The 25,348-nt window shown below is 37.7% G+C and overlaps 1 protein-coding gene across 1 annotated transcript in view; it reads right to left on the bottom strand.

Moving 5' to 3' along the window:
• Window positions 1–16,544: 16,544 nt before the first annotated feature.
• The window catches only part of LOC140508037 (uncharacterized), a 47,765-nt gene continuing 38,961 nt past the window's right edge, over window positions 16,545–25,348 (bottom strand). Inside the window, exon 2 of the mRNA XM_072615778.1 lies at window positions 16,545–23,642. Within this exon, the coding sequence (XP_072471879.1) occupies window positions 23,557–23,642 (86 nt within the window). The 3' untranslated portion in view covers window positions 16,545–23,556. The remainder of the gene's footprint in view (window positions 23,643–25,348) is intronic.

Here is a 25,348-nt window from a genome sequence, read left to right on the forward strand (position 1 = left end):
TGCCAATGTGTGTTTGGATGGCAATTGTCAATCTGTCCCAGCTCTAGATGGGAAAGTGTTTAAATTTAAGTTCATTACAGTTAGTCAAGACATTAAAGATTATGATGGATTTTAAAAACAACTCTGGTGAGACAGAAGGAAGCATGGAATTATGCATTTGTCTTTTCTTTAACTTTTATGGCTTAAGAAGAATATACAAGATTGTAATATGTAACAGAATCATTTCTTGGCCCTCTGACACAATTTTGATTGTAAGAGATCTTGTTAGAATCCTAATCTTTGTTCAGGTATTTTTTTTTCTGGTTGAGATCTAAACATAATAAACTTAAAACATAATAAAATCTAAGTTTTTAATCTCTTTCCTTTCGGCATTGTGGGAGATCAATTTTGGGAGCAGTTACCTACAACATGAGCTCAAAGAGAAGATGTTTCTCCTATAATAAATGTATGCTCTAAAAATGCATTTTTCTTATCAAGCATATAAATACGAAAGGTGAATTGCCTTCTAATAACATGTAGGTTACAAGATGTATTATTTGTTTTAAGGTAAGTAGAAATAAGTAGGAAGCTAATATATAATCTTGTCCAGGGGCAAGTGGAGCAAAATGAATCTTTTATGGCATTAACTATTCATGTCCCCTTTCTCACTTTGTAGCTATTCAAAAGTTTGCTTTGCCTAACGTATCCTATTCATAAAAAAAAAAGCACTAAACCATCCTACTTTTAGCTTTTCCCTCTTTCTATCATTTCCACCAAAAGACAGAAAAAAATAGATACAGTAGCCAAATTTCATGGTGACCCTAAGACCTTAACAAAAATCTTCTTGTTGCAGCATCCTTAACAGACTGAATTTTAGCCATAAGATATTAATTTGCAAACTTAAAAACCAGAGAGGGAGATGTGAGGACTTTTGGAGATACAGGACAAAAGGATTAAAATGTTTGAAATGTTAGTTTGATATTTTTCAATTCAACAAGCACTTTGATAGTGTCTATTATATTCAAGACACTGTGCTAGATGCAATGGATGAAAAGAGAAATAGGAAATAGTTCTTGTTTTCAAGAAGCTTTCATTCCACTGAGGGGTTTAAATGTACACGAAGATGAATGAATGCAAAGTATATATGCAATAAATTCACAAGATGGAGTGGTAACGAAGCACTAACAAGGGTGGTGGGATGAGGTGGGGGGGGATCAGAAAAGACATGAAGGAAGGGGTGGTACTTGAGCTCAGCAGTAAGGGAAACCAAGGATTCTAAAGAATAGAGAATAAGTGAATTCCAGAGACTGGGTAAGAGACATCATATGTTCGTACAAGTTTTCATTTTGTATTCATGTTCACTCTAGAGTTTAAGGAAAAAATAAAGAGAAGAAAGAAAGAAAAACACACTAAACCTTTTTTCTTTGTTTAAAAGGGAAGGGATTCCCTTGTCATTTGACATGTGAACAGTGAGCTCCTAAGATTGTGTCTATGACAACCACATAAATGAGAAGGCTGTTTACTACAGACTTGTTTTGTTTCTGGCTAAGGTCCTCTGGACTAGCTGCCTATGATTGGAGTATCCCCTTTACTGAACTACATATTAAAGTGATTTTCCTAAGAGCCTTGTTAAGGAAATGGTACCATTAACATTAGAATATAACTTGGATTCATTTAACAGAGAAAGGAAAACATCCAGGGCAGTGCTTACTGTGAAAAGAGGGAGGAAGGAGAAGCCTAATCTCGTACCTATGAACCAGGACCAAAGTTTTCTTTCCTCTCTTGCTGGTTACTGGCAGCTAATTCTAAACAGAAAAGTAAACCAGCTGTTCTACATGCAAAGCATTGTTTCCTATTATTTTAATCTTTGATGTGCCATATCTGAGCCTGCGTATCTTAAATCACTTCAAGAAGTGCCACGAAATTTCCAACCACAACAATATAATTCACTTTAATTGAAAAGTTTTATGCTGTATATAACTTTTTGGGGGAAGACAGGATGTCATGAAAGCAAACAATAGTGTCAGGGTTCCACAAAAACTGTAAATCACTATCTGAAGACCCTGAGTTAGTATGGATTTATAGATGAAGAACAAATTAATAATTGTGTGGCTGTAGCTCAATCAATCTTAGTGAGAGGATTCCTCTCTGTGTGCATGTAAACACAGATACACAATCTTTGTACATAGTCCATAACTAAATATGCCCTTTTTCTTATCTTTTTATCTTATCTAAGAGAATAAACTGATTTAATCTCCTCCTTTTTTTCAACACTTCAAAGGATATTATTTCCTTGGTGTGAGTTCTTCCTATTCTAACACAAATTAAACCTTAGATGGTATGAGTTGTCAAATCAAAAAAATTCATCACTTGGTGGCCAACTTTTTGGTGGAGTCTCTCCAACTTTAGGTAGGCTGGTCTAAGGTTGATGGACACATTTTTGCTCATCCTCAAAGGTTTTCCAACTCAAATAAGACCTGTCAGAGTTTATGGTTTCCTAGAGTAATATTTGAGAACTCAAAGCTATCTTTACCCCACCATGAGATATTGGTGTAGGTATCTCTTTAATGTCAATAAAATCATAGTAACACAGCTTTAGACAGTAAAGGGACGTTATAGATATTTAGCAAAATAGGTCACCAGAAATAAAATGACTTGTTAAGAGGTCCTCTGATAATAAATCTATATGACTTTTAGCATTAAATTCACTTGGGAATGGATACTTTGAAACTTTCTTTAACATCAGACATTTCCAAATTATTTGCTACATTCTAACTCCTAGAGTGGTAGAAAGATAGGAGGATTTATTCCTAATTGGAAGTTGAGAAAAGAGTATTTTTAGACACTACATAAAAATAAAAGTAAACTTACTGTAACAATTTCTACAGCATTCAAAAGATTTTCTCTTTCTGAGAAAAAGTCTTAGTTCATATAATACCATTCAAAGAGAACTCTGCTGACCCAGAATTAGATCCCCAAGTATTTTGATTTACTCTGCTGGCATAGAAAAGCCTATGGACAACTTGTAATTGCCTAGGAGTCCCAAAGATTATGGATCAATTACATAGACTGACAGTCAAGCCAAGTAGTCAACCTGGGAAAAAGATGCAAAGTTTGGGATCTGGTTGTGTTAAAGGAAAACAGCTTACTGTTTGATTTGGAAGGGAGAAAAAAACCAGAACTGAATGGAAAATGCTATTGAATGTACTTAGTGAGCTACCTCATTTATACATGACAGTAGTAAGTTTTTAATAATGAGGCGAAATGGGAGGAGAAGATGGGTGTTAAAGGACTTAAAATAAGAGCTTTGCCTAGTGAGCTAGATCAGCTGTTGGGAAACTGGCCCCAAAGTAAATATGCAATCAACAGAATATTGATAATATATATGTATATATGTTACAGATATAGATATTATAGATACAGATATTATATATGCATATATGTATGTATACATATATATATGTATATACATAATATTTTGTTTTCTTCCTATGTGTAAAAGAGCAAGCATGGAGCTGCCCTGTCTACCTCTAGTTGACTCTGTTACTGGCTCAGCACTTGGCTCTTTTGGAAATGACAAACTTTGGCCATTTGTGACTCAGCACTAAAGGACCCGGATGCCTTGGGGATGATAAAGCAGTCCCTTACTGGCCACGAAAAAGGAAAGGTCTATGACTTGGTAGCCCATTGAGAAGCGTGTGACTGTCTCTTTTCCTTTAACCATGCAGGTAGCATTACCCAATCCTGGAGATTCCCATGAGAGGAAGGAAGAGATGGTTCCTCTCCATTTCAGAGCATATTGACTGCTCCTAACTGCTTCCATGTAGCAGCTGGAGTCAAGTACTCAAGTAGGTGAGCTTGAAATCCTTTGCTGTATGCTTTTTTCCTTGATCCTAAAACACTGAATGCTGATTTCAGGGTGGATTTGGGGCTGGGGTTAGAGGTGACCTTGTGAGTTCAAGAGGTCCAGACTTCTCAGTCAGTGCTGACTTGAGCTTTGTTTTTTTTCATTTAAATTTTATTCTATTTTCAGATATTCATTGTCATCCCCTCTACCTCATAATCCACCCCAAATTAAGAAAGCAAGAAAAACCAACCCCCTGCTACAAACATGTATAGTCAAGAACAACAAATTTCCTCATTGCTGGATATACTTTGGAAGGAGTCTGCAGTACTGTTAAGGAGGATCACCAGGGACAGGATGGGCACAATCTTTGCCCGGGCTTTCCAGAAACTCTGATAATGAAGGACAGTGCAGCACTGAAGTGAAGCACGAGATGCCTATTCAGCAAATCTAGAAAATGTTTTATACATTGATGGCTTTAAGTCTTGGCCTCCCTACAAAGTATATTGCTGCTTGATTAGGTTTTTTAAAAAAAATTTTCTTCTCGCAATGAATACTTTTGAAAATCTTTAATGTTGAGCATTTCTTTTATGTGTATAAAAAAAATGCTTATCCCATATTTGATTTATAATGTACATTGAGTACTTGGTACTTCCACTTTGAGGAAACCTTAGAAATAAAACAAAACATAGCTTTAAGTAACTGTCCCCTAGAGTGCTGAGTAGGGAGTATAACATGCCAGAGTGAGAAAAAGGAATCTGGTTTCTTTTCTAGGTGGTCAGGCTAACACAAGCCATAATGTAGTCATGAGTTTCTGAGTAGATAGGCCCCTGAGTGAAGAGGAAGAGGATGCAATACCCTAGCCCTTCTGGGTAGAGCAGTGGTTTTTAATTATCAGAGAAGTGTAAATTTTGTTTTCCTAACAGGAGAAAATATTTCAGAGTGAAATCAAACCTATAAATTTCCATAGAGTGATATTCAAAGTGAACAGACAACTACCTGGACTTGGAATCAGAGAGATGAGTTCAAATCCAGCCTTATATACTTACTAGTTGAGTGACCTGCAGTCAGTCACTTAACAACTGTTTACCTCAGTTTCCTCACTGTAAAATGGGGTTAATAATAACATCTACTTTCCAGGCCTGTTGTGAGGATCAAAGGAGATAATATAAAGTGCTTAGCACAGTGCCGGGTACATAGTAGGTACTATATAAATGAGAGTTATTACATTGTAAAATTTTAAAGTATTTTGATAAATGCACGCCAATATAATTAGTTTTTTCATAATCCTGTGTATTTCATTTTATGTATTTAAACAATTATTTTGAGAAGAATTTCTGAGAATATTTTGAGAATTTCTGAGAATATTTTCAGGGAAATGGGATTCTGTGACATTTAAAAAGGTTCAAGAGACACAGTTTTGGGGTAATTTCATCATTTTATTAATAAAGCCAGCATGTTATTAATAAAAGGATGATCATTTGGCTACTTCTCTCAGATCAAAGACAATCATGGTTTCAGTCTCAGTTTATATACACTTTAGGTGTTCAGTGAGGGGCTAAGAGTGACATCATGTTGAAAATAGCTCTATACTCAAACCACCTATGGGGACAAAAGAATCTGTCTTCACCCAAGTTTGAGTAGAACATGTTGGGCTGCCCACCTTAGATTAAATTCCTTGAAAGGTTGAATGGGTCTGACCAAAATGAGGAGAGTTAATTCAATCTCATTATCAGTAATGTCCTTCAAGAGACAAAACTTTTTAAAATAGAAGGAAAGTTTTGAGTCTCAATTGGTCATTAATAATCATTTCCCACAATTCAGAATTATTTTCTAATTCTAGTTGTTTGTCCCCCTCACCAACCATCTTATGCTGCCATTCAATTCCAGTTTATTTATTTATGGATCTATTCTTGTTATGCCATGTTAAATATATTTGAATGCTTCCTCTAGTGAGTTCTGTTGTTGGACTTTTAAAGATATATCAAACCATCCAAATGAATTTGCTTTTATTCACAATATTTTTACTGATGTATCTCAGATTCAAAGAAGGAATGCAATGGTCATTAGAAATGTTCAACAGAACAGATAATGGGGGGAAAACAGCCCATTAAGCTCTTTGACTAGGGCTTGGTGAAGTCAAATGGAAAAGATTCAGAAATCCAATTTGTACAAATGGGGTATCCCACTTGGGTACGCTGATGAAGGGCAAAGAAAACTGAACTAAGAGGATAACATATACAATGACCACAATAATGGAAATTATTATTATATAACAGAATTCAAATGAATACAGTGATTAATCTTCATTTCAAAGGACTGATGATGAAGCGTATTTCCCTTTTCTCAAGAAACAGGTGATAGAATGTGGTCACAAAATGTCATATATACTTTATGATATGGACATTGTGTTTGTTTTGCGTTATTATTTTTCTTTGTCATAAGGGCAAGTTCTATCAGGTTGGAGAAAAACGATGTTGTTAATAAAGAGTCAAGAGAACATTTAACACAAAGAGTAAGTGTTCATCAATAGCATCCCCCAGATTCTACATACCCAAAGGCAAGGTGCATCCTACTCTGTTTAAGCCCCTCTTTCTTGTCTAAAAAGTAAAAGTAGAATACATTTTTAAAAATGCCTTTAGCAATTAGAAAGAAAATAATAGAGGATCTAAGCACAGCTCAAAGAGAATAAAACTTCTCAAGTGGAAGGATTAGTGGCTAAAAGGACCTCTGCTGAAAATACTGAAGTTTTTGAACTCCTAAGCTCTAATAAAATTCGTAAGCCGTGGTACAATTTTACATGGTAAGCCAAGTTTCAGATGTCCAAGAAATGTCTGTATTCTAAGCCCAGGAAGTGAGTATAGAAAATCACAAAAATTTTACCTATATTTCAAAATTGTCATCTGCTATTCTCAAGCTCATTAGCTTTATGGCAAGGTTCTTTTTGTAGTAGCCAAAAACTGGATATTAAGAGGTTATCCTCTTTTTTGGAGAATGATTAAACAAACTGTGGTATGTGAATGGAATGGAATAGTACTTTGCCAGAAGAAATTATGAAGTGAATGATTTAGGAGGAAATTGGGAAAACTTTTATGAATTGATGCAGGGCAAAGTAAGCAGAACTGGGGGAACAATCTATATATAATAACAGCATTATTTCTTTGAAAGACTTTAGAACTCTTGATCACGCAATGAAAAACCATGAATCCAAAAGAATCAAGATGAATGATGAGACTCATTTTCTGACAGAGACATGATGAACTTAAAATGAAGAAAGAGACATATGTTTTAGACATGGCTAATATGGGAATTTATATTTTTATATTTTTGAGACTTGGTTTTATTGTTTGTTTTTTATTTGCTCAAGGGGAGGGTGGGCGGTAATGATAATAATGTCTCATATTTCTATACTGCTATAATAAGATGGCGTGGTATCTCAAATTTTGAATTGGTTAAATGACTGAACCCCAAGAGTAGTCATTTAATGGTTCAATGTCAGCTTGAAAGGTGGTGTATAGTGGAATGACCTAAGCATCCCTGTGCTATTCAACATTTCTCAAAAATAACTTGAATGATATTATAAATGACATGCTTGTCAGTTTTGCAGTGATAAAGTGCTTGATACCAGTGCATTAGATGGTGTAGTCTGGATCCAAAAAGGTCTGATCAATGAACTGAATCAAATAAGGCAAAATTTAATTGGGTTAAATGAAAAATTCTACAACTGGGTTCAAAAATCAGTTTCACAAAAACAGCAGAAAAGTGGAAGGGATCAGTTCATCTACAAAAGATATGGGGACTTCACTGAATAGGTGGATGGACTTAACTTCTTATGTGAGTCAACAGTGTGAGAAGGAGGGCAAAAAAGGTGATGCTAATCTAGATTGCTGTAAGAGGGTCAGGTTCTTAATGAAGCTGGTAATGATTTTGTTACACTCTGTGCTTGTTGTGCTGTATCAGGAGTACTGTGTTCAGTGCTGGGCTACACATTTTAGAAAGGCCAAGACACGCTTCAGCATCCAGAAAAGAGTGACCAGGTTGGGTCACTCTTGAATGAATGGGGAACATTCCATATGAGGATAAACTGAAGAAAGCCCTAGCATGTTTATCTTAGAGAAGATAAAATTTCATTGTTGTTTAGTCATTTTTCAGTTATGTCCAACTCTTCATGACCTCATTTGAGCTTCTCTTGGCAAAGATCCTACAGTGGTTTGCCATTTCCTCCTCCAGCTCATTTTAGAGATGAGGAACCTGAGGCAAGCAGGGTTAAATGACTTGCCCAGGATCACACAACTAGTAAGTGTTTGAAGCCAGATTCGAAGTAATGAAGATAAGTCGTGCTGATTCCAAGCCTGGCAGTCTATTCACTGTGCCACCTAGCTGCCCTTTGAGAAATCTTGAAGGGGACATGTTGGGGATGGAAGCTCAATTCCATGTGGACAGTCTCGGGCGGGTAAAGGTGGGAACTTCTAAATCTTAGAGTTCTCATGAGGCCCCCCAGAAAACAGCAGGGAATCGAGGAGTGAGACCGAGCGATCTCATGTATTTCCGCCTCTTCCCGTGAGAAACGTGATGGGAGAGAGCTCTCCCCGCCCTCGAGATTGGCCTGGGTCTGGGCACACCTATTGTTATCTAACAGGCATGGTATTCAGGTGCAAACTACGCGGCTGGAGAGCTTAAGTAGGGTCAGGAAAGCCTGAAGGCGCTCTTAGCTCGGAGGGGCCCTTACAGGACAGAAGGCTCTGTTTTTCCTCTCTTCGCTCTCCCCTCCCCCTCTCTCCCCACTTACACTTCTGCTTCCAATCTCTTACCGTAAGATCTTTGCCTCCTTGGGAGATTTCTCTCTTCCTCCTAAGGAAGAGCTCCCCCTGCACATGTAACCAGGACCCTGAATAAAGCCTAACCCTTGTTCGACTCCGGAAAGTCTCTTCTCTCATACTTTTATCCGGTTTGGCCAACCGAAGACCTGGGACAGGTAAGGTAAGACTTGGGTAGCCCTCAGGCCTCTAGGCCTGGCAGGGACAGATATAAAAGCAGTCTTCCAATATGAAGGGCAGCATTTACTTATGTAGAAGAGAAAACAGACTTGTTCTGCTTGGCCAGAACTAGCATCAATATAGATGGAAGCTAGAGAAAGACAGATTTTGACTTCATGTGGAGAAAAAGTTTTTTTCTCTTTTTTTAAAATATAAAAATGCTTTAATCTATATCATTAAAATTCTTACAATTGAATTTTCAAAGGCCCATTTCCCCTGAAAACTGTGTTCGGTAGTTTCAACAGTATATTTCATTTAAATGGTGGTTTCTTTCATATTCCAACAGCATCTAAGCAATAAGGAGTAATGCAACCTTAAGTATAGTTTATGTATAGATAAAATGTGGCACTTTCCTGCCAGTTTGGGTCATCAAGTAAAACAGATGACCTGTGCCTTTAACTTAGCTCACTTGGGAAGTTGTGCTCAGAGTGTTGTCAAAGTAAACCAATACCCAAGTAGAAATACTCTTTAATCTAGATGAACACCTTTGACTCAGAATTTTTTTATCCTTCAGAACTGCTGCGGTTTGTTTTCTTTCTGCTTGGACTAGAATGAAGCAAGAATCACGTTTCCCATACAGTAAAAGCATCTAACCTCTTCTTTGTGGGGAGCCTTTGTGGCAGTCTGATAAGGGTTATGGTCCCCTTTTAGAATAATTTTTAATACAAAAGAAACCAATTGTATTAGAATGCAGTTATCAAAATATTTTTAAAATTTGTGATATTTAGATATCTCTCATTTGTGCTAAGCATTTTATGAGCATTACCTCATTTGATTCTCACAATAACCCTGTGAAGTAGATGTTATTTTATTCCCCTTTAACAGTGGAGGAAACTGAGGCAAACAATAGTTCGGTGACTGGCCTGAGGCCATATAGCTAGTCAGGTCTTTCTGACCTCAGGACTAATGATCTATTTCCTGTGCCACCTGGTTTTCAGTGACACTGATAGTTTCAGTAATTTTGAGTGTAGACAATATTCTGAGATATCTGCAACAATTAGAATGTGATAGAAAAATATCTGTGATAGCTATTAGTGACAAACAGCAGATATTGCTACAGATTATGGCCTACATTTATAACTAAAGAAATGTAAAGTTTTAGTTATAGGTTAATGGAAATGAAAATGCATTTTTTTTTCTTTTTGAAGGCAATTGGGGTTAAATGACTTACCCAGGGTCACACAGCTAGTAAGTAAGTGTCTGAGTCCCAGTCTGAACTCTGGTCCTCCTGACGCCAAGGCTAGTGCTCTATCCACTGTGTCAACTAGCTGTCCCAATGCAACATTTTTTTTTCTATCTTAGTTCACAGATTTCCACTTTCCCCCTTTTATCCAAGGACTCCAGGCTAATAACTTAGGCTATAAGGACTAGCTTGAATTATAGTCATTCTTTCAGAATTTAGCAGAAAGTCAAGTTTTGAGTGATACAAGAGACTTACCTTCTTCTCCGGTCACCAAGGGTTACTGTCTTTCAAACATATGACTAAGACAACCAAATCTTTAGCAAATAGGCTTGTGTTCAATAATAGCCATGTGATAACAATTGAGAACATCACTCTCAGAGGAACCAAATAACATATTTGTTACAAAAATGTTAAAATAAAATGGTGATGAAACTAGCCATCTTTACCCTTCAAAAATAAAAATACAAAAATCTTCAACTGAACTCTAACTCTGACCCTAACTTAATCCACAGTGGCATTAAATAATTAAATCACAAATCCAAAGGATGTTGGGGGGATTAGCTCTCTCCAGCACAACAGCTATGAGGGAGGTAGATTTCTCCTCAGAATACTGGTCTCCATATTGGTTTTGATGCACATCATTCTCCAGTGAGAAAAGTCAAATCTTTGCTCTCAGTAATGTCTTTTTCACCACAATGAAGTAGGTGACCTGCCTCAATGACTGGGGTCCCCCTGTCTCTAGGACTCTGAGTCTGAATGATCCCACTGACCTAAAGTCTGCTCTGCTCTGCCTAATCCACTGTTGGAGAAACAGGAGTAGCTGTTCTGTGGTTCCCAATACCAATTCAAATCCAAGGTGAAAGAATTTACTGGGGGTCAAAGGAGGGAGTGGTACTTCTAAACAGAATGCAACGAGGTCATTCACACAAATGACCCTGCTGGTATGTCTACACTGGCAGATGCTTACAGAAGCTTTGGTCACAGAAAGGATCATCTTTGACTTTGGATTCCAAGTGATAGGGAATAAAGGATATTCCATGTTACTGCACTTCTTGAATTAGGAGCAGAAATGACATTCAGGCATTTTGGTTGTGCCATACTCATGCAGAAATCTGCACTGGTCTCCCTTCTTACATGGTCCTTGTAATTATACACAACAGCGACAGGCTGAACACATGTTCACTTTTCTGTGGGCAGCTTTCAAAAACAAAATTCACAGAGAGTAGCTCTTGGCTTATCCAGGCTAGAAGAGTGGACCCCCAAACTGCTATGACCCCAAACTATGACCCCAGTGACCCCAAACTGCTATGACCCCAAACTGCTGCTGAATCAACATCTCCAGGTTGTACTTGATGTGTCTGATCACGCTCACAATGCTCCTCATTTTCCTCCCACATATAGGGGCAATGGTCTCCTGGGCAAATTTCCTTATAGAGCTATACTAAAATGTCAAGGGCTACTTTGGGAACTACAGCTATCCTTTCCACGTCACAACTTTCCCCACTGCAATTTCAATATATCTCAGGTTGGCATAAGAAATTAAATGAGAATTTTGGGGGAGTTTTGCAGAAGCCATAAACATTACACAAAGGCCAGTAGACAACATAGAAAACATTTAGAAACTTAGAAATACATAAAATATATGTATAGTGCTGTAAAATATCAACATATTTATTTTTAATACCATAATAATTCAGACTTCTTTTCTGCTATGGAGGAGGGGCCAAAAAATTTATACAGATTTTCCAGATTGTGAGGGTGCTGTGCCCCTAACCCCCATGCTATGGAAGAGATAACTGAAGTAGATTCCTTCCAATGGAGGACTTCAAGGAGAAGATTGATTATTAAGGACATTGTAGAGGGGATTATTGATCAGGTACAGGCTAAATGACTAAATTAACAAATGATAAAGCATTTACTACGAGTGGAACACATTTTATGCATTATAGAGAAGATGAAAATTATGGTAGTAAATAACCTGGATTACAGGACTAGTACTAAAAAAATTACTTTTAATTTTTATTAAAATATGGCTAGTCCACATCTTTTTTACTGTTCAGCAGCTTTAGGGCCTAGGCTTGCACTAATTGCTCTCTAAGAACATGGATTTCATAAATGAATGAAGCCAGTGGGATGCATTTATCTGTAACAGCATATGTGTGACTTTACCTAGAAAGAGGAAAAATACATGAAGCAATCTCCAAAAGACTTTTTGCCAGCCTGATGCATCTCTAACTTGTATTCTATCTTGGAAACAGAAGTTAAAATATGTATGAAAATTGCAGTAAGGACATTAGTGCAAGCAGAATTGAATTTAGTCACTGGACTGGAGGTCATGACGACTGGCTTCTGGTCCTAGTTCTGCCACTACCTACTTACCTGAGTAACCTTGAATAAACCACTTCACTTGTCAGGCTTAATGTCAACCAACTTCACTCCTTGTTGAGCCACCATCATAGACAACATTTATTTTAGTCTGAGAGACTTTTCTATCTTCACATACCCCAAAGACCTATGTATTATTTAACATTCTTAGTGTTATGATACATCTAGGGAGACAGGTCAGCAAAAAGGAGAAATGAATAATGATAGTTAGAAATTATAAAGTATTTTACATGTGTAACTACATCTGAGTCTCTCAACAACCTTGTCAAAGAGCAACTACAGGCAGCATTTTGGACCCCATTTTATAGAGAAGGAAACAGGCTTAAAAAAGCTAGGTGAATTGTTCTTGGTCACAGAGGTAATCAGTAAAAGGACTGGAAGCTCAAATACTTCCTTTCAGTCCACTATGCTCTCCGTTATAACATGAAGTTAACAATAAGCCCTAACTCACTGGGTTGTCGTGACTATCAAATGATATAACAAATATAAAGGACGTAACAAACCTAAAAACATTTTAGAAATACCAATTGTTGGTATCATTATCATCATCATCATCATCATTACCATTATCACCATCATCATCACCATCGTCATCATCATTGTCATCACCACCACCATCATCATTGTCATTGTCATCATCATCATCACCATCATCATCATCACCATCATCATCATCACCATCATCGTCATCACCATCATCGTCATCACCGTCATCACCATCATCATTATCATTGTCACCATCATCATCATCATCGTCATCGTCGTCATCATCTTCATCATACCAGGCTACTTCTCATGAAGAATGCTGATAGTGACCATCCAAATGGTGTTAGTCAAAACCATCTTCAGTGCCTTCTTTGCTTACTCTCAGTGTTGCTTCCCAAAAACTTAAATGAAGGCTGGGAGTAGCAGGGCAGGAAATAAGGGGTAAAGGGGCAAAGGAATGGAAATTCTAGTAGTACATGGCTACTAGAGTGGTGTAAGTCACACGTAATTAGAGAAAAGCAGAAAGGCAGAATAGCTGAGGCAGTGATAAGCCAGATATGAGACAATTCATGGGTTCAGATAATAATATGACCCTATTTCAGAACCTGTCCCAGGGAAATGAGCAGAACCTAGGAAACGTGTATGGTAACAGCAATATTGTTTTAAGAATGACTTTGAGCAAATAAATTATTTTGACTATTGTGAATACCCAAATTTACAGTAAAGCACATATGAAGAAAGAAACTATCTACATCCAGAGAAAGAACTGATAAATAGAAGTATGTATAGAATAATTTTATGTATATACATATGTGTATGTATATATATCTTTGTGTCTAATGGTAGCCATCTTTAAGGTGTGGAGAGGGATGAAAAAAAGAAAAAGAAAGAAATTTACATAATTTCATTATATATTTAAAAGGAATAGCAAGTTATACATAATAGATTTGCAGTTTCATATGCAATGATCCTTTAAAATTGTACTTTATTATGGAAATGCTTATTTTATTGTAAATTAAAATTAAAGCTTTTTTAAAAAAAGAAATTGATTATGTTGACAACCCACTTGTCTACCCTCTTCTGACATAATGAAATGTAACAATACACTGGACAGTCCATTCATTGCTCACAGTCCAATGGATGACATAGACCAACTATAACTTCAGACCTAGTTGTCCAGTTCTGGGAGTTAAGGCCCCATATGTTGGGGACTGAAGCCCAAAAGTTAGAAACCAGCATGTGTTTATATTTTGTTTGAACCTGAACCTGAACCTTCTTTAAAGTATTCACCAGAAAGCCTTCCACAGAGTAGATGTTCAGTAATGACTGACAGCAAGAAAGGCAGTGTGGTGAAGCAGAAAAGGACCCAGACCTGAAGTCAGGAAGACTCACCTCAGACATTTCCTAGCTGTGCTACACTGAGGAAGCCATTCAATTTGTCTGAGTCTCATCCATAAAATAAGAATTGGACTAAGTGGCCTCTAAAGTCCCTTTTAGCTCTAGGTTTATGATCCTATATTAGAAGATCTTCATAAATCAGGCTGACTCATTTTGATATAGTTTGGCATTTGGTGGAGGAGGGGAATGATGGGTATTCCAAGATAGTCATGGCATGGATGTTAGTAAGCAGGCCCATTCCTAGGGGTGGGGTATAGTTCTGAGAACAAACCACACAATGTAGATCTGCCTCAAATTTTTATACAAGTGAAATCAGATGGAAATTAGAGGACTGTATTCAGGCAATGTGATGTGGTGGAAAGGGCATTGGATTTGGAGACAAATATTGTTGTTGTTCACCCTGTAATGGTAATTAAATGGGAAGATCTTTCCCATTCATTAATATGCCCATGTGACCCACCTGGCTCACATTGAAGTAAGTCTGAATCAGTGGAACCTGTGATGGGAGGAGTTTGCTGAATGGGTGGAACATGAAGATGTGGAACTAGAGCATAGGTGAGAGGAAGTTAGTGAGAGTCTAGTCAGAGCTAGGAAGGATGCAGGTGAACAGGCAGCTGGCTATTGTGAGTCAAAGGGCTTGTGATTATGTTGAAGAGGGCCTGCTTGTGATTTGTGTGAGGGAGCTGGTTTGTGGGAAGGCTAGCAGGGGGAAGGCTTGAGGATGGTGCTGTTCTCTGCATTGTTATTGTGTACAGATTTTTGTTACTATGGTGGATTTGGCTTTCTGGTGTCTGAATAAATGTTTCGGGGCTGTCTTCCATGTGGAATGTCTGTGGAATTTCATGATTCAGAATTGTGCCAGGATATTCATAGACACTGTAGGTGCTGTAAATATCACATTGGCACTATATACCCTTTGTTTCAAAGAGCACCAGTGATGTCACAAGTGATGTTTTGACTTGCACATTATTTGGATCTACACAAAGTCTTCAACTTTGATGTCTCTTTCACAGTCATCAAAGTCCAGCGGGAAGACAAAAATCAAGATGACTGGTGATGGCATGGGATACAGTGGATGACATTGGGAATGGTATCTTCAAGGTCTGACCAAGCTCTAAGCACACCATAGAGTCTGCTTCAGCTGCCTGCATGGCCATTGGAACAAATTGTTCCCCATCTGTCTGAATCTGGGGGAAAGTCTTCATATGCTTGGGGTAGACATCCCCTAACTCATCAATGCGTTTGGGGTCTCTTGGTTGCCTTCGACCTGGTTTAGCTGGTTTGCCAAGAAGGTTTTACCAGGGTGTAGCCTGTGAGCATGCGACAGCTTCCTGGAGCCACAGGTGAGAATTAGGTAAAAGGTAGATTACCAAAGGTAGATAAGCAATCCTAAAAAGGGCTCAGCAAGCTCTCACATCAGAGGTGCTAGCACTCCCTGAGCAATGAGACAAGTATTATAGGTTTGAAATCTCAATCTACCACTTGTAACTTGTGTGGTGCCAACAAGTCATTTCATACTTTTCGGTTTTAATTTTCTCATCGATATAATGAGGGAGTTGGACAAGTTGTGTAAGGTCCTTTCTAGCTCTAAATACGTGAGCCTCAGGTTTTTCTTTTTTTTATATAGCAATCTTTTTTTTTCTTAATCCAATTTTAAAATCATTTTTATTTAAAGTTTTGAGTTCCAAATTTTATTTTTCCCTGTCTCCCTCCTCCCTGAGATGGTAAGCAATCAGATATGGGTTGCAGGAAAGAAACACTTTGAAGAGATACTTCCTTCTTTTACTCCAGTGTTCTTCTTGACTCACTGTCTAGAGACAACATCAAGGAATCTCAAAGTTTAAGGTCTAAGGTAATTGCCTCGATTTCCTTATACAAGCTAGCTGTGAGATGCCTATTATTATATACTTTTTATTCTGAACTTAAACCCCAGATGAAAGTAGCATTTTTATATACACAAAGCAGAATAGGAAAATAGGATTATATATGAAACTGTACATCTCTAATACATACAGCCTGCTTTTCTTTTTAAGAGGATAATAAATTTAACATATAACTTTCACAGCTGTCTTGCTTGTCTGTTTCCTTCTGGTTTCCATTCTGTTCTCTTCTTCATATTTAAAAATTGGTTCAATGATTATCTTTTATTTTCCTCCTTCCCTCCTCCCTTCCTTCCTCCCTTCCTCCTTTTTTCCTTCCTTTCTTCTCTCCTTCCTTCCTTCCTTCCTTTCTCTTTCTTTTTTTTTTGAGGAGGGAAATCCATCACTAACCTCTTTTTTGCTCAAAACTTCCCAGAGAGGTCTCACTCTCAAAGCTCAAAACATAATCCTGTGGGTGTCTATCCTTCTAAACACTAGTTTACAAGCCCCCATTGATGTGCTTCCTCTTAACAATCAATCAGTAGATTCTTTTCCCCAGACACCAGTAGAACCCTTTTGCAACCTACAAATCTTTTGACCAACACAAGAAGCATACTTTCACATAAATAGTGTAGGAGTAGGTGGGATAAAGCAGTGGTAGTGGAGTTCATAGGGGATATAACAGTTAGGAACCTGAAGTGTAATGATAATGAAGTATACCTATGAGTGACACAGGGCCAGGGCAACTTGGACTTCTGGAACTGGACAGTGCTTCAACTAGGCTTGTTCCTCTTAGGGTGCAATGTCTTGACTTGGGCCAATCTGCTGCTGGGCTAGGTAAGGCATGCTGTTATTTTTTTTCTTCTACCTTCAGCCACAGAGGGAGATGAGGAGTATTGTACCCTTTTTAGAGGGAAGGTTTTCTTTTTCTTTTTCTTTTTTTTTTTTTTTTTTTTTTTTTACAAAACTTTAGTTAGAGCAAAGTCCTTTAGTTTAAGAGTAGCAGAAATGTTTTCCCTTTGAATTTCCAGAAGACTTAATTCTGGTGTTGTTAATGACCTCCTGTTAAGACATGGTAGAAGACTTGCCTGTCCTTTCAGAGAAATTTCTCTCCTTCGAAAGCACCTTCCATCTATAAACAGTTCTATGTTTCCTACATGGCAATGATCCTTTTTTCATATTCAGTAGTACTTTGAAGATCTTATTTAAATGAATGGCCAAGTGCAAGTCTATGTCTGTGCCCTGGAGGCACATTCATTATCTTGCCACCTCTTCATGAGTAATTTAGGCATTCAGTCCTATCTGCATCCTTTTTGGGTGGGGAATGTATGGGATGGCAAGACCTCCTACTCAAATTGACTACTCAGAGGCGTCTCAAAGTGTTAACAGAAAGTTCCTTTATTCAATTCTTGCGAGAAGCGGGGCAATCCCTCCACCAGGTAGTCTGGACCAGGGAAGCCGCTGCACAAAGGCAGAACAGTGGTTTATATAGACCCTAACGCAGAAGCCCCCTCCTGCCACTGACCATTGTTCTCATTGGCTTAGAAACGTGGTCTTACATTCTAGGTGTGAAATCTAACCAATCCCATCTTAAGTTTGGTTTGAATTTCCCACTCCCTGTCCTTTACAAAGCCTGCAAAAATACACATTGGTATATGCAAATAAAGCATTGAGAGTATATGCAAATAAGGCAGACCTGTGTGAGGACTGCCAACTGCTCATGCATATGCAAATTAGGCATTGAAGAGTTAGTGAGTTTTATCCAATCATTGATCCTAATATACCACATAGCTTAAATCCTTATATGGGAATTGCCTGACTCTGAATTGCCTGAGCCTTTTGGTCTCCTTTACCCCTGGGAGAAGAATCCACATTCCTGAGAAGCCTTCACTGAATCTGTTCCCATTCAGGAATATCTATTTTGTATACAGAAGGCTTTCCCCTTATGCCTTTTTAATGTATCTATCTTTTAGTCTCTGTAGATCATCAGCTTTTGCTAGTCTCACTATGTCACCCTGTTTAATATGTAATAAATATGCTTAATAAGAAAAACAAATCCCCAAATTGGCCAGGTACCAAAAGGTATGCCTTATTTTCACTCTGAGTCCATCACCTCTGTGAAGATCACAAGACATGGGTGGCCCTTGCATTGATTAGAGTTCTTAAGTCTCAAAGTTGTTTGTCTATACAGCGTTCTGCTGTTGCATAAATTATTCAGGAAAATCTCGAATTTTACCGTGCAAGTTCTCCCTCTGAAATGAACTCTTCTGCCATTTCTTGAGGAGCATAATATTAATTTTAATTTAATTTTTAAAATTTAATTTTGTTAGTTTTATAAATATAGCACAACTCATTTAACTATACTTCAATTAATGGGTACTCTTTTGGTCTTTTACTTCTGCCCTTTGACAAAAAGAGCTGCCATAATTTTATACATGTGTGTTTGTGTAAGTAGATAGCTATCGATTTATCTCCTTTTCCTTTTCCTTTGATGTATTTAGAATATAGAGGTAGTTGCTGTATGACCAGGCCAAAGGCTGAGAACAGTTTAGTAACTTTGGGGGCATAGTTCCCAACTGCTTTCTAGACTGGTTAGACCAGTTCACAGCTTTGTTAACAGTGTATTTACGTGCTTGTTTGCTCACAACCCCTTCAACAACTGGCTCTATTCTTTTTGGGGGATAATTTTTGCCAATCTGATAGATGTGTTGTGTTTTAATTCAGAGTTGTTTTAATTTTAATTATTCTTAATATTAATGATTTAGGGCATTTTTTCACATGGTTATTGACACCTTAACTTTTCTTTTTTTTTGAGAACCATCTAAAAATCTTTTTATATCTAGAAGGGAATGGTTCTTTTTTTTATGTAATTGAATCAGTTTCACACATATTTTGGATATCAGACTTTTTATCAGAAAAATTTGCTGAAAAGATTATTTCCTAGTTTCTTTTCTAATTCAACTGGTTTTGTTTGCTCAAAATTTTCTTTAATTTTACATAATCAAAATTGTCCACTTTATTTTCTGTGGTAGTCTCAATCCTTTGTTTCAGTCATGAGCTACTCCTGTATCTGAAGCTGTAAAAAGATACATTCTACTTTACTCCTATTTGTTTATGATAGGACTTTTTATATTAAAATAAGGTATTAATCTATAATATAACTTTGTTTATGTTGTGAGACATTGGTCTAAACCTTTTGGTGTGATACATACAGCATGCAGAGGATAAATTTGTGTGTGTTACTGTCTGGCATCTGGAGAAACCCAAGGGGATACTTCCTCTCCAGCTCTTACCATCTGTGTGACTCCGGGTAAGTCATTTAACCCCTCTTTGCCCAAGTTTGCTCCTCTGTATAATGGGGATAATAATGCATTATGAGAATAAAATGAGATCTGTGATATAAAACATCTAATAAATTTTAATGGACTAGATAAATGGTAGTTTTCTGGGTATTACATACCCAGAAAATTTGTGGGTTGCTAGGAGCAGAGCGTGGGCATGTGGGTAATGATGAATTTTCTCAGAAGACTAATACATCTCTGATTTCCTCTATTCAGTTTTGTTAATCCTAGGGTAATTATATGTCCCTCTTCCCCTTAGAAGGAGTAAGACTGAATTATTATCTAAAATAACATATATTTCATGCATATGAACTTCTGTCTTCCCCCTCTTTGTCTTTCCTCAGGATATCTGCCATAGCTACTGTTCTTTGTCTTTTCAGTGATCGTTAGTTTGTATATGTCTACAGTAAATAAAGAATTCATTTTGATGTGTTAACAAAGAATAAAAGACATCTTAATGTTAAAGCATAAAGTAACCAGATTTCACAACAGGAAGAGAAACTTGAAAATTACTGCTAGCTCCCAACAGATAAATCTTCCACAAGAGTATTGTTGTGGACCCGCACTGTATTTGAAAAACGACCAGCTATTTAGAATAGACTGTGCAGCATCCACCTCATCTCTCCTTTACCACAGCAGGAAGAAATGTACTTCATATCTCTCGCTTCAATGTCTGTACAGTCTAGTTGATAAAGCTTTAGACTAGAAGGTAAAAACATAAGCTGTTCCACTTCTCAAATTTCCCTTAACCTCTCTGTTTCATGGTTTCTCACTCACAGCCATCATCTCTGGAAGCAACTTCTGTGAAGAAGGGGCCAGCCACACTTACCAACCGCTACCCATGGGTCAAGCAAATCATCTAAGCTGAAGGAGAAAGGCACTGGGGGTGGGTGGCAAGACAAATCAGCACTACCACCTTGGCCTCTATTTACCCATAGATCCTGATGGATTCAGCTCAGAACCCTGACCCCAAGAGCTCTGGAAATACCAATGCTTCTAGCCCAGTAGCTCTAGCCATTATTTTGGGAAGTTAACTCCTGTGGTGATGCAGCTGGACAAATTGTTCCCACAGGTGTCATTGCCAGAGTTACCAAAGTCCCAAAAAAGAAAGTTCTTGTCACCAAAGTCCTTGGCATTGTCAAACGATTCAACATCTGAATCTGATGTGAAAACACCCTTAAAGAAGAAATGGAAACTGGAAAATGTAAATGACACTAAAAAGAGTCATTACCATCTCCTTTGTCATGGAACCCTAAGAACCGTGGGACCTTTCCAGCTGAAAACCTTCCATATATGTTGTCTCTTCCATTAGAAAATGAGTTCCTCAAGAATAGGGACTCTCTCTCTCCGCTTCTCTTCTCTCCTTTCCCTTCTCTCTTTTTCTCTCCCCTTCTCTCCCTATTCCTTTCAGTCTAAATCTACCTTTCCATCTCTTCTTACCTTTTGGATATAAAATAGTTGCTATAAATATGTATTAGATGCTAGACCAGGGCTAAACTAGAGTTCCAAGGAAAGCTCTTCACCACTTTATGAATGAACCAACATGTCAGAGGGCTGCAGGAGGAGGTAAATTCCATTGAGGTCACTGGAAGCAGTATTTTCAGGGAATTAGTTGTATCTCTGCCATGCAAACTACTGGCACCTGCCCTTAATACAAAACCTAGATTTTTACTTAACCCTGAGAATCAGGGGATATGTAGTGGTGACTAGGGAAAGTTCAAGATCTATTTCAAGGACAAGAATAGAGGTGACATTATGGTGAAGTTTAGAGATATTCTTAATTAAAAAAAAATGTTTAGAACCTGGGCTAGGTGTACTGGCACTCTCTGAGGCTACATTATCATTGGCTTTTCCTTTGAAGGAAAGAGCCATTTGTAATGCATCTCACATTCTATGCATGCCTATGTGATAATAACTGTTGTTGTCCTTTGTTCTTCTTTCTGGAAGTGAACTGTGACATCAGGAAGGTGAGATCGTGATTTGCAAGTGCATTCATACTGTTATTGATAATAACAGTAGGAGAGACTTAGTGACTTCAAATTCTTCTTAGCATGTATATTAAGGGTGCATAGCCTCATTCTAGCTACTAGGGAGCAAAAAGCAATTGCCTCTTCCTACCTCCTCCTCCTCCATCACTAATTTTAATTCCTTGGGGAAACTTTCTCCCCAAATTGGTCATTCTATATATTGTCACCAAGGGGCATTGTGACCTGTTGCTTATTAGGTAGTAGTAAGGATCAAGTTGTTGATAACTACGTCTGACTTTTTTGTGACCCTTTCTGGGGCTTTTCTTGGCAAAGATACCAGAAGAGTTTGCCATTTCCTTCTTCAGTTCATTTTACAGATGATGAAACTAAGATAAACATGGTGGAATGACTTGCCCGGGTTCACACAGATAGTAAGTGTTAGAGGCCAGATTTGTGCTTTCTCACAACACTCAGCTTATGTACAACAATTACATCCCATCCAACACCAGAAGAAGGTCTAGGAACCACCAAGCTCTCTCTGACCCTAAGAGAGAGAACTGACTCTCTCTCTCCTTAGTTCTGCCCTTTTTGTGGGTGGCAACTTGTCCCCTTACAGTTTGATATTCTGTTTCAGAAAATTCCTTCCCTCATCATATTCCTGATAAATTTCCTTTATGAATTTCAACTGAGGCAAAGGATCAAAAGGCATATACAAAGGCATATAATTACATATCAATCTTCAATCATAATATTAGAAGGAATGATTAAAAAAAAAATCCACCAATGCACTCAGCAGGGACCCAACCACGGTGGCCCTTCTGAGATCAGTTCTCCCCCCTTTTTCATCAAGTAAGCCAAACAATGAAGAGCTCAGTTCTTCCTCTCTGCCATTTTGACAGGGAGTTAGTAGAGTGGATGCTAACTAATGATAAAACTTCCCATTGGCAGTGTTCTGTCTGTGATTACTGAGGAATTCAGGATTTTACTGTTCCATCTCTTTCTCCTGATGGCATGGGCTATGGCTCCACCAGCAGTCTGGATCAGGCACAGATTCCTACATTTTAATCCATAGTCCTTTTGTTACATCTTCATTTAGTCATGCCTTGCCCAACTTTTTCCCCCCTCTAAAGCAAGTATGAGAGGAAATGATTTTCCTTACAAGGCTTAAATAGTGTAGGTTTCTCAGACTTGTCTAAGTGGGGAGAGAAGATCACACAGGCTTCCCTTAGCCAGATGCTACTTGTCCAAGTCTCTCATGTTCAGTTCAAACTCCACACCTTTCAAATCACCTGTATCTTTGGCCTTTTCTACCATTACTCCAGCTCTGAAGCTTTGTGAGTGGGCATACAGTTTCACTTCCTTCCAGGTGTCTGGTGAAAGAGCATTTTCTCTTATAATGATTTCCCTACAACTGTCTGGGTGCAGTTTAAACAGCACCCAGTGAACAGGTGTGCAGCATCTCCAGGCAACTGGTTAATCATTACCCAGATGTTATTCTCTCAGCAGGAGAAGGAAGGCAGCCTACGTTCAAATTCAAATAACCTTTCCAAGAGACCAAAAAGCTGCCATAACATATTCTGTAAACCAGAAGGGACCTTAGAGATGATCTTTTCTCCCTTACTCAATTTTATGAATAAAGAAATTAAGACCTAGAGAAAATAAGTAACCCATTCAAGTTCACACAGAAAACTGGTTGCAGATTGAGGATTTTTCTTATTCACTCCCCATATTCTTTCCACTTTATTTTTTTCCTTTTTTAAAAAAAAAACAACTTTATTTTTAATTAATGGGATAAAACAAGCATTTCCATAACATAGTGTAATAAAAAAAAGCTGATTCAGGATTAGAAATGAGTCTGTAGTCCACTGATCTTTCCCCTGCACAGCCTTTTTCCTAAAAATAGTTTTAATGGATTGCAAATTGCAAATATAAGCCAGCCATGTGATGTAGCATCAGAAAAAGATACTTGGCCTGCATCAAGAGAATCATAGCTTCCAGGTAGGGGAAGATGATAGCTTTGTATCCTGCCTTCATCAGAACCCATCAACAGTATTAAGTTCCATTCTGGGAGCCACAATTTAAGAAAGACAGTGACAAGTTGGCAGATGTCCAGAGAATGGCAACAGAGGTGGTAAAGGGTCTTGAGTCCATATTACATCAGGATCTGTTGAAGGAACCAGAAATATTTAGCTTGGAAAAGAGAAGCCTGGGGTAGGAGGTAGGGTCAGGGATACGATACCTGTCTTCAAGTATTTGAAGGACTATCATGTAGAAGAAAGATTTGTTCTATTTGGCCCCAGATGGTGGAACCAGGAGCAATGGGTGGAAGTTAAAAATAGGACAATTTTGTCAGGCAAAATTTACTAAGAATCTGAGCTGTTCAAAAGTGGAGTAGGCTGCATCTTAAGAGATACAGGGTTCCCTTGGCTTGAAGATTTTCAAGTGGAATCTGGATAACCAGTTGTCAAGCATGTTATGGCAAGGGTTTTTTTTTGGGGGGGCGTGGTATATGGGTTGGACAAGGTGGCCACTAGGTCCCTCACAACTCTCAGATTCTTTGGTCTTGTGAATTCTATGCTTTCTAGTGTTCTGTTTTACAAAAAGTGATTTTTTTTAATCAAAGGTTTTTCTCCATCTATTTATGTAATCATGTGGTTTTTATTTTTAAAATATAATTTAATATGTGCAGCTTAATTTTCAATTTTCTCTCTCACCTCTGAGAAAGATGAGAACCTTATGTCTACTACAAGCAGGTGTGCGTCTCTGAAGTCACCAGCCTGTGAGAACCAATTGTTAAATTTTCATCATGAACATTTATACCTTGGAAATTGACAAAGGTTACAAAACAGGCCTTGATTAATCATTTTTGTTATTTTTTTGTTAAATTTAAGAAAGTACTGGAGAAAAATGTCCATATGCAGATTAAAATTATAAGTGTATCATGGTCTTTTTTTTTCCTGGAAAGTCGACTGTTAAACATTTACCAGCACACCTCTGACTAATAGTCAGATAAAGTTCTAACACTTTTGCAAAGTTTGCCCACCTCCTCAAGATGGTTCCAAAGTTTGTGATCTTCCAAGTAAAAATCTGAAATGCATACTGCATTCCTAAAATTGTGAAGTAAGTGTTTAATGTGGGAAAGTTAAAAAAAAAAATCATCCCTCTCTAGAGGTAAACATCTAAAAAAACAAATATTTAAAATTTAGTATCCAAGCATGGACACTAAAGCAAGACAGAAAAAAAAATCAACTTTTAAATCAATACTCATATAGAGGTGGAGAGAGCTGAATTCTGGGAACTAGCCTGGAATAAATTTTGTCTCCTGTATTTTTCCCCCAGGATTTTTGTCATTCATTTCTACAGAAATGGTTATTCATGGGAAAAGTTTTATCTGCAGTTATTGAAGGTAAGTATGCTTTGGTAAAACACAAGCATCAAGTGAATCTCTAAATTGACTACTAAGTAAATCTCTTCCCCTCAGTAGCAAATCCTATCTCAAAAACAGTGACAGAAATCAGGACATTGACTAGAGGGAGACAATAGCTTTTCATAGAAATAACTGATCCATGAAAAGTCACAAAATCACAAGGACTGAATCTGACAACATGTGTAGAATTACAGCACCATAGTTTCCCCTCTCTTCCAAGAAGTGGATTCCATCCTATATTCTCTGGTAACAAAATTGATCACCTTTGTTGCAGTGGGTGCTTGGATACTCTACCCACACGATGCAGTACCTTGTACCTCTAACTTGTTCTCTGGACCTTCTCATTCACTGCTACCTGCTCTCATGCTTTTCAAAGGACCACTATTATATGGTTACACTCACCTTGCTAAAGGGCTATATATATAAGGTATATTGAAATCCCC

This window comes from Notamacropus eugenii, chromosome 5, assembly GCF_028372415.1.
Source record: "Notamacropus eugenii isolate mMacEug1 chromosome 5, mMacEug1.pri_v2, whole genome shotgun sequence".
Taxonomy (NCBI): Eukaryota; Metazoa; Chordata; class Mammalia; order Diprotodontia; family Macropodidae; genus Notamacropus; species Notamacropus eugenii.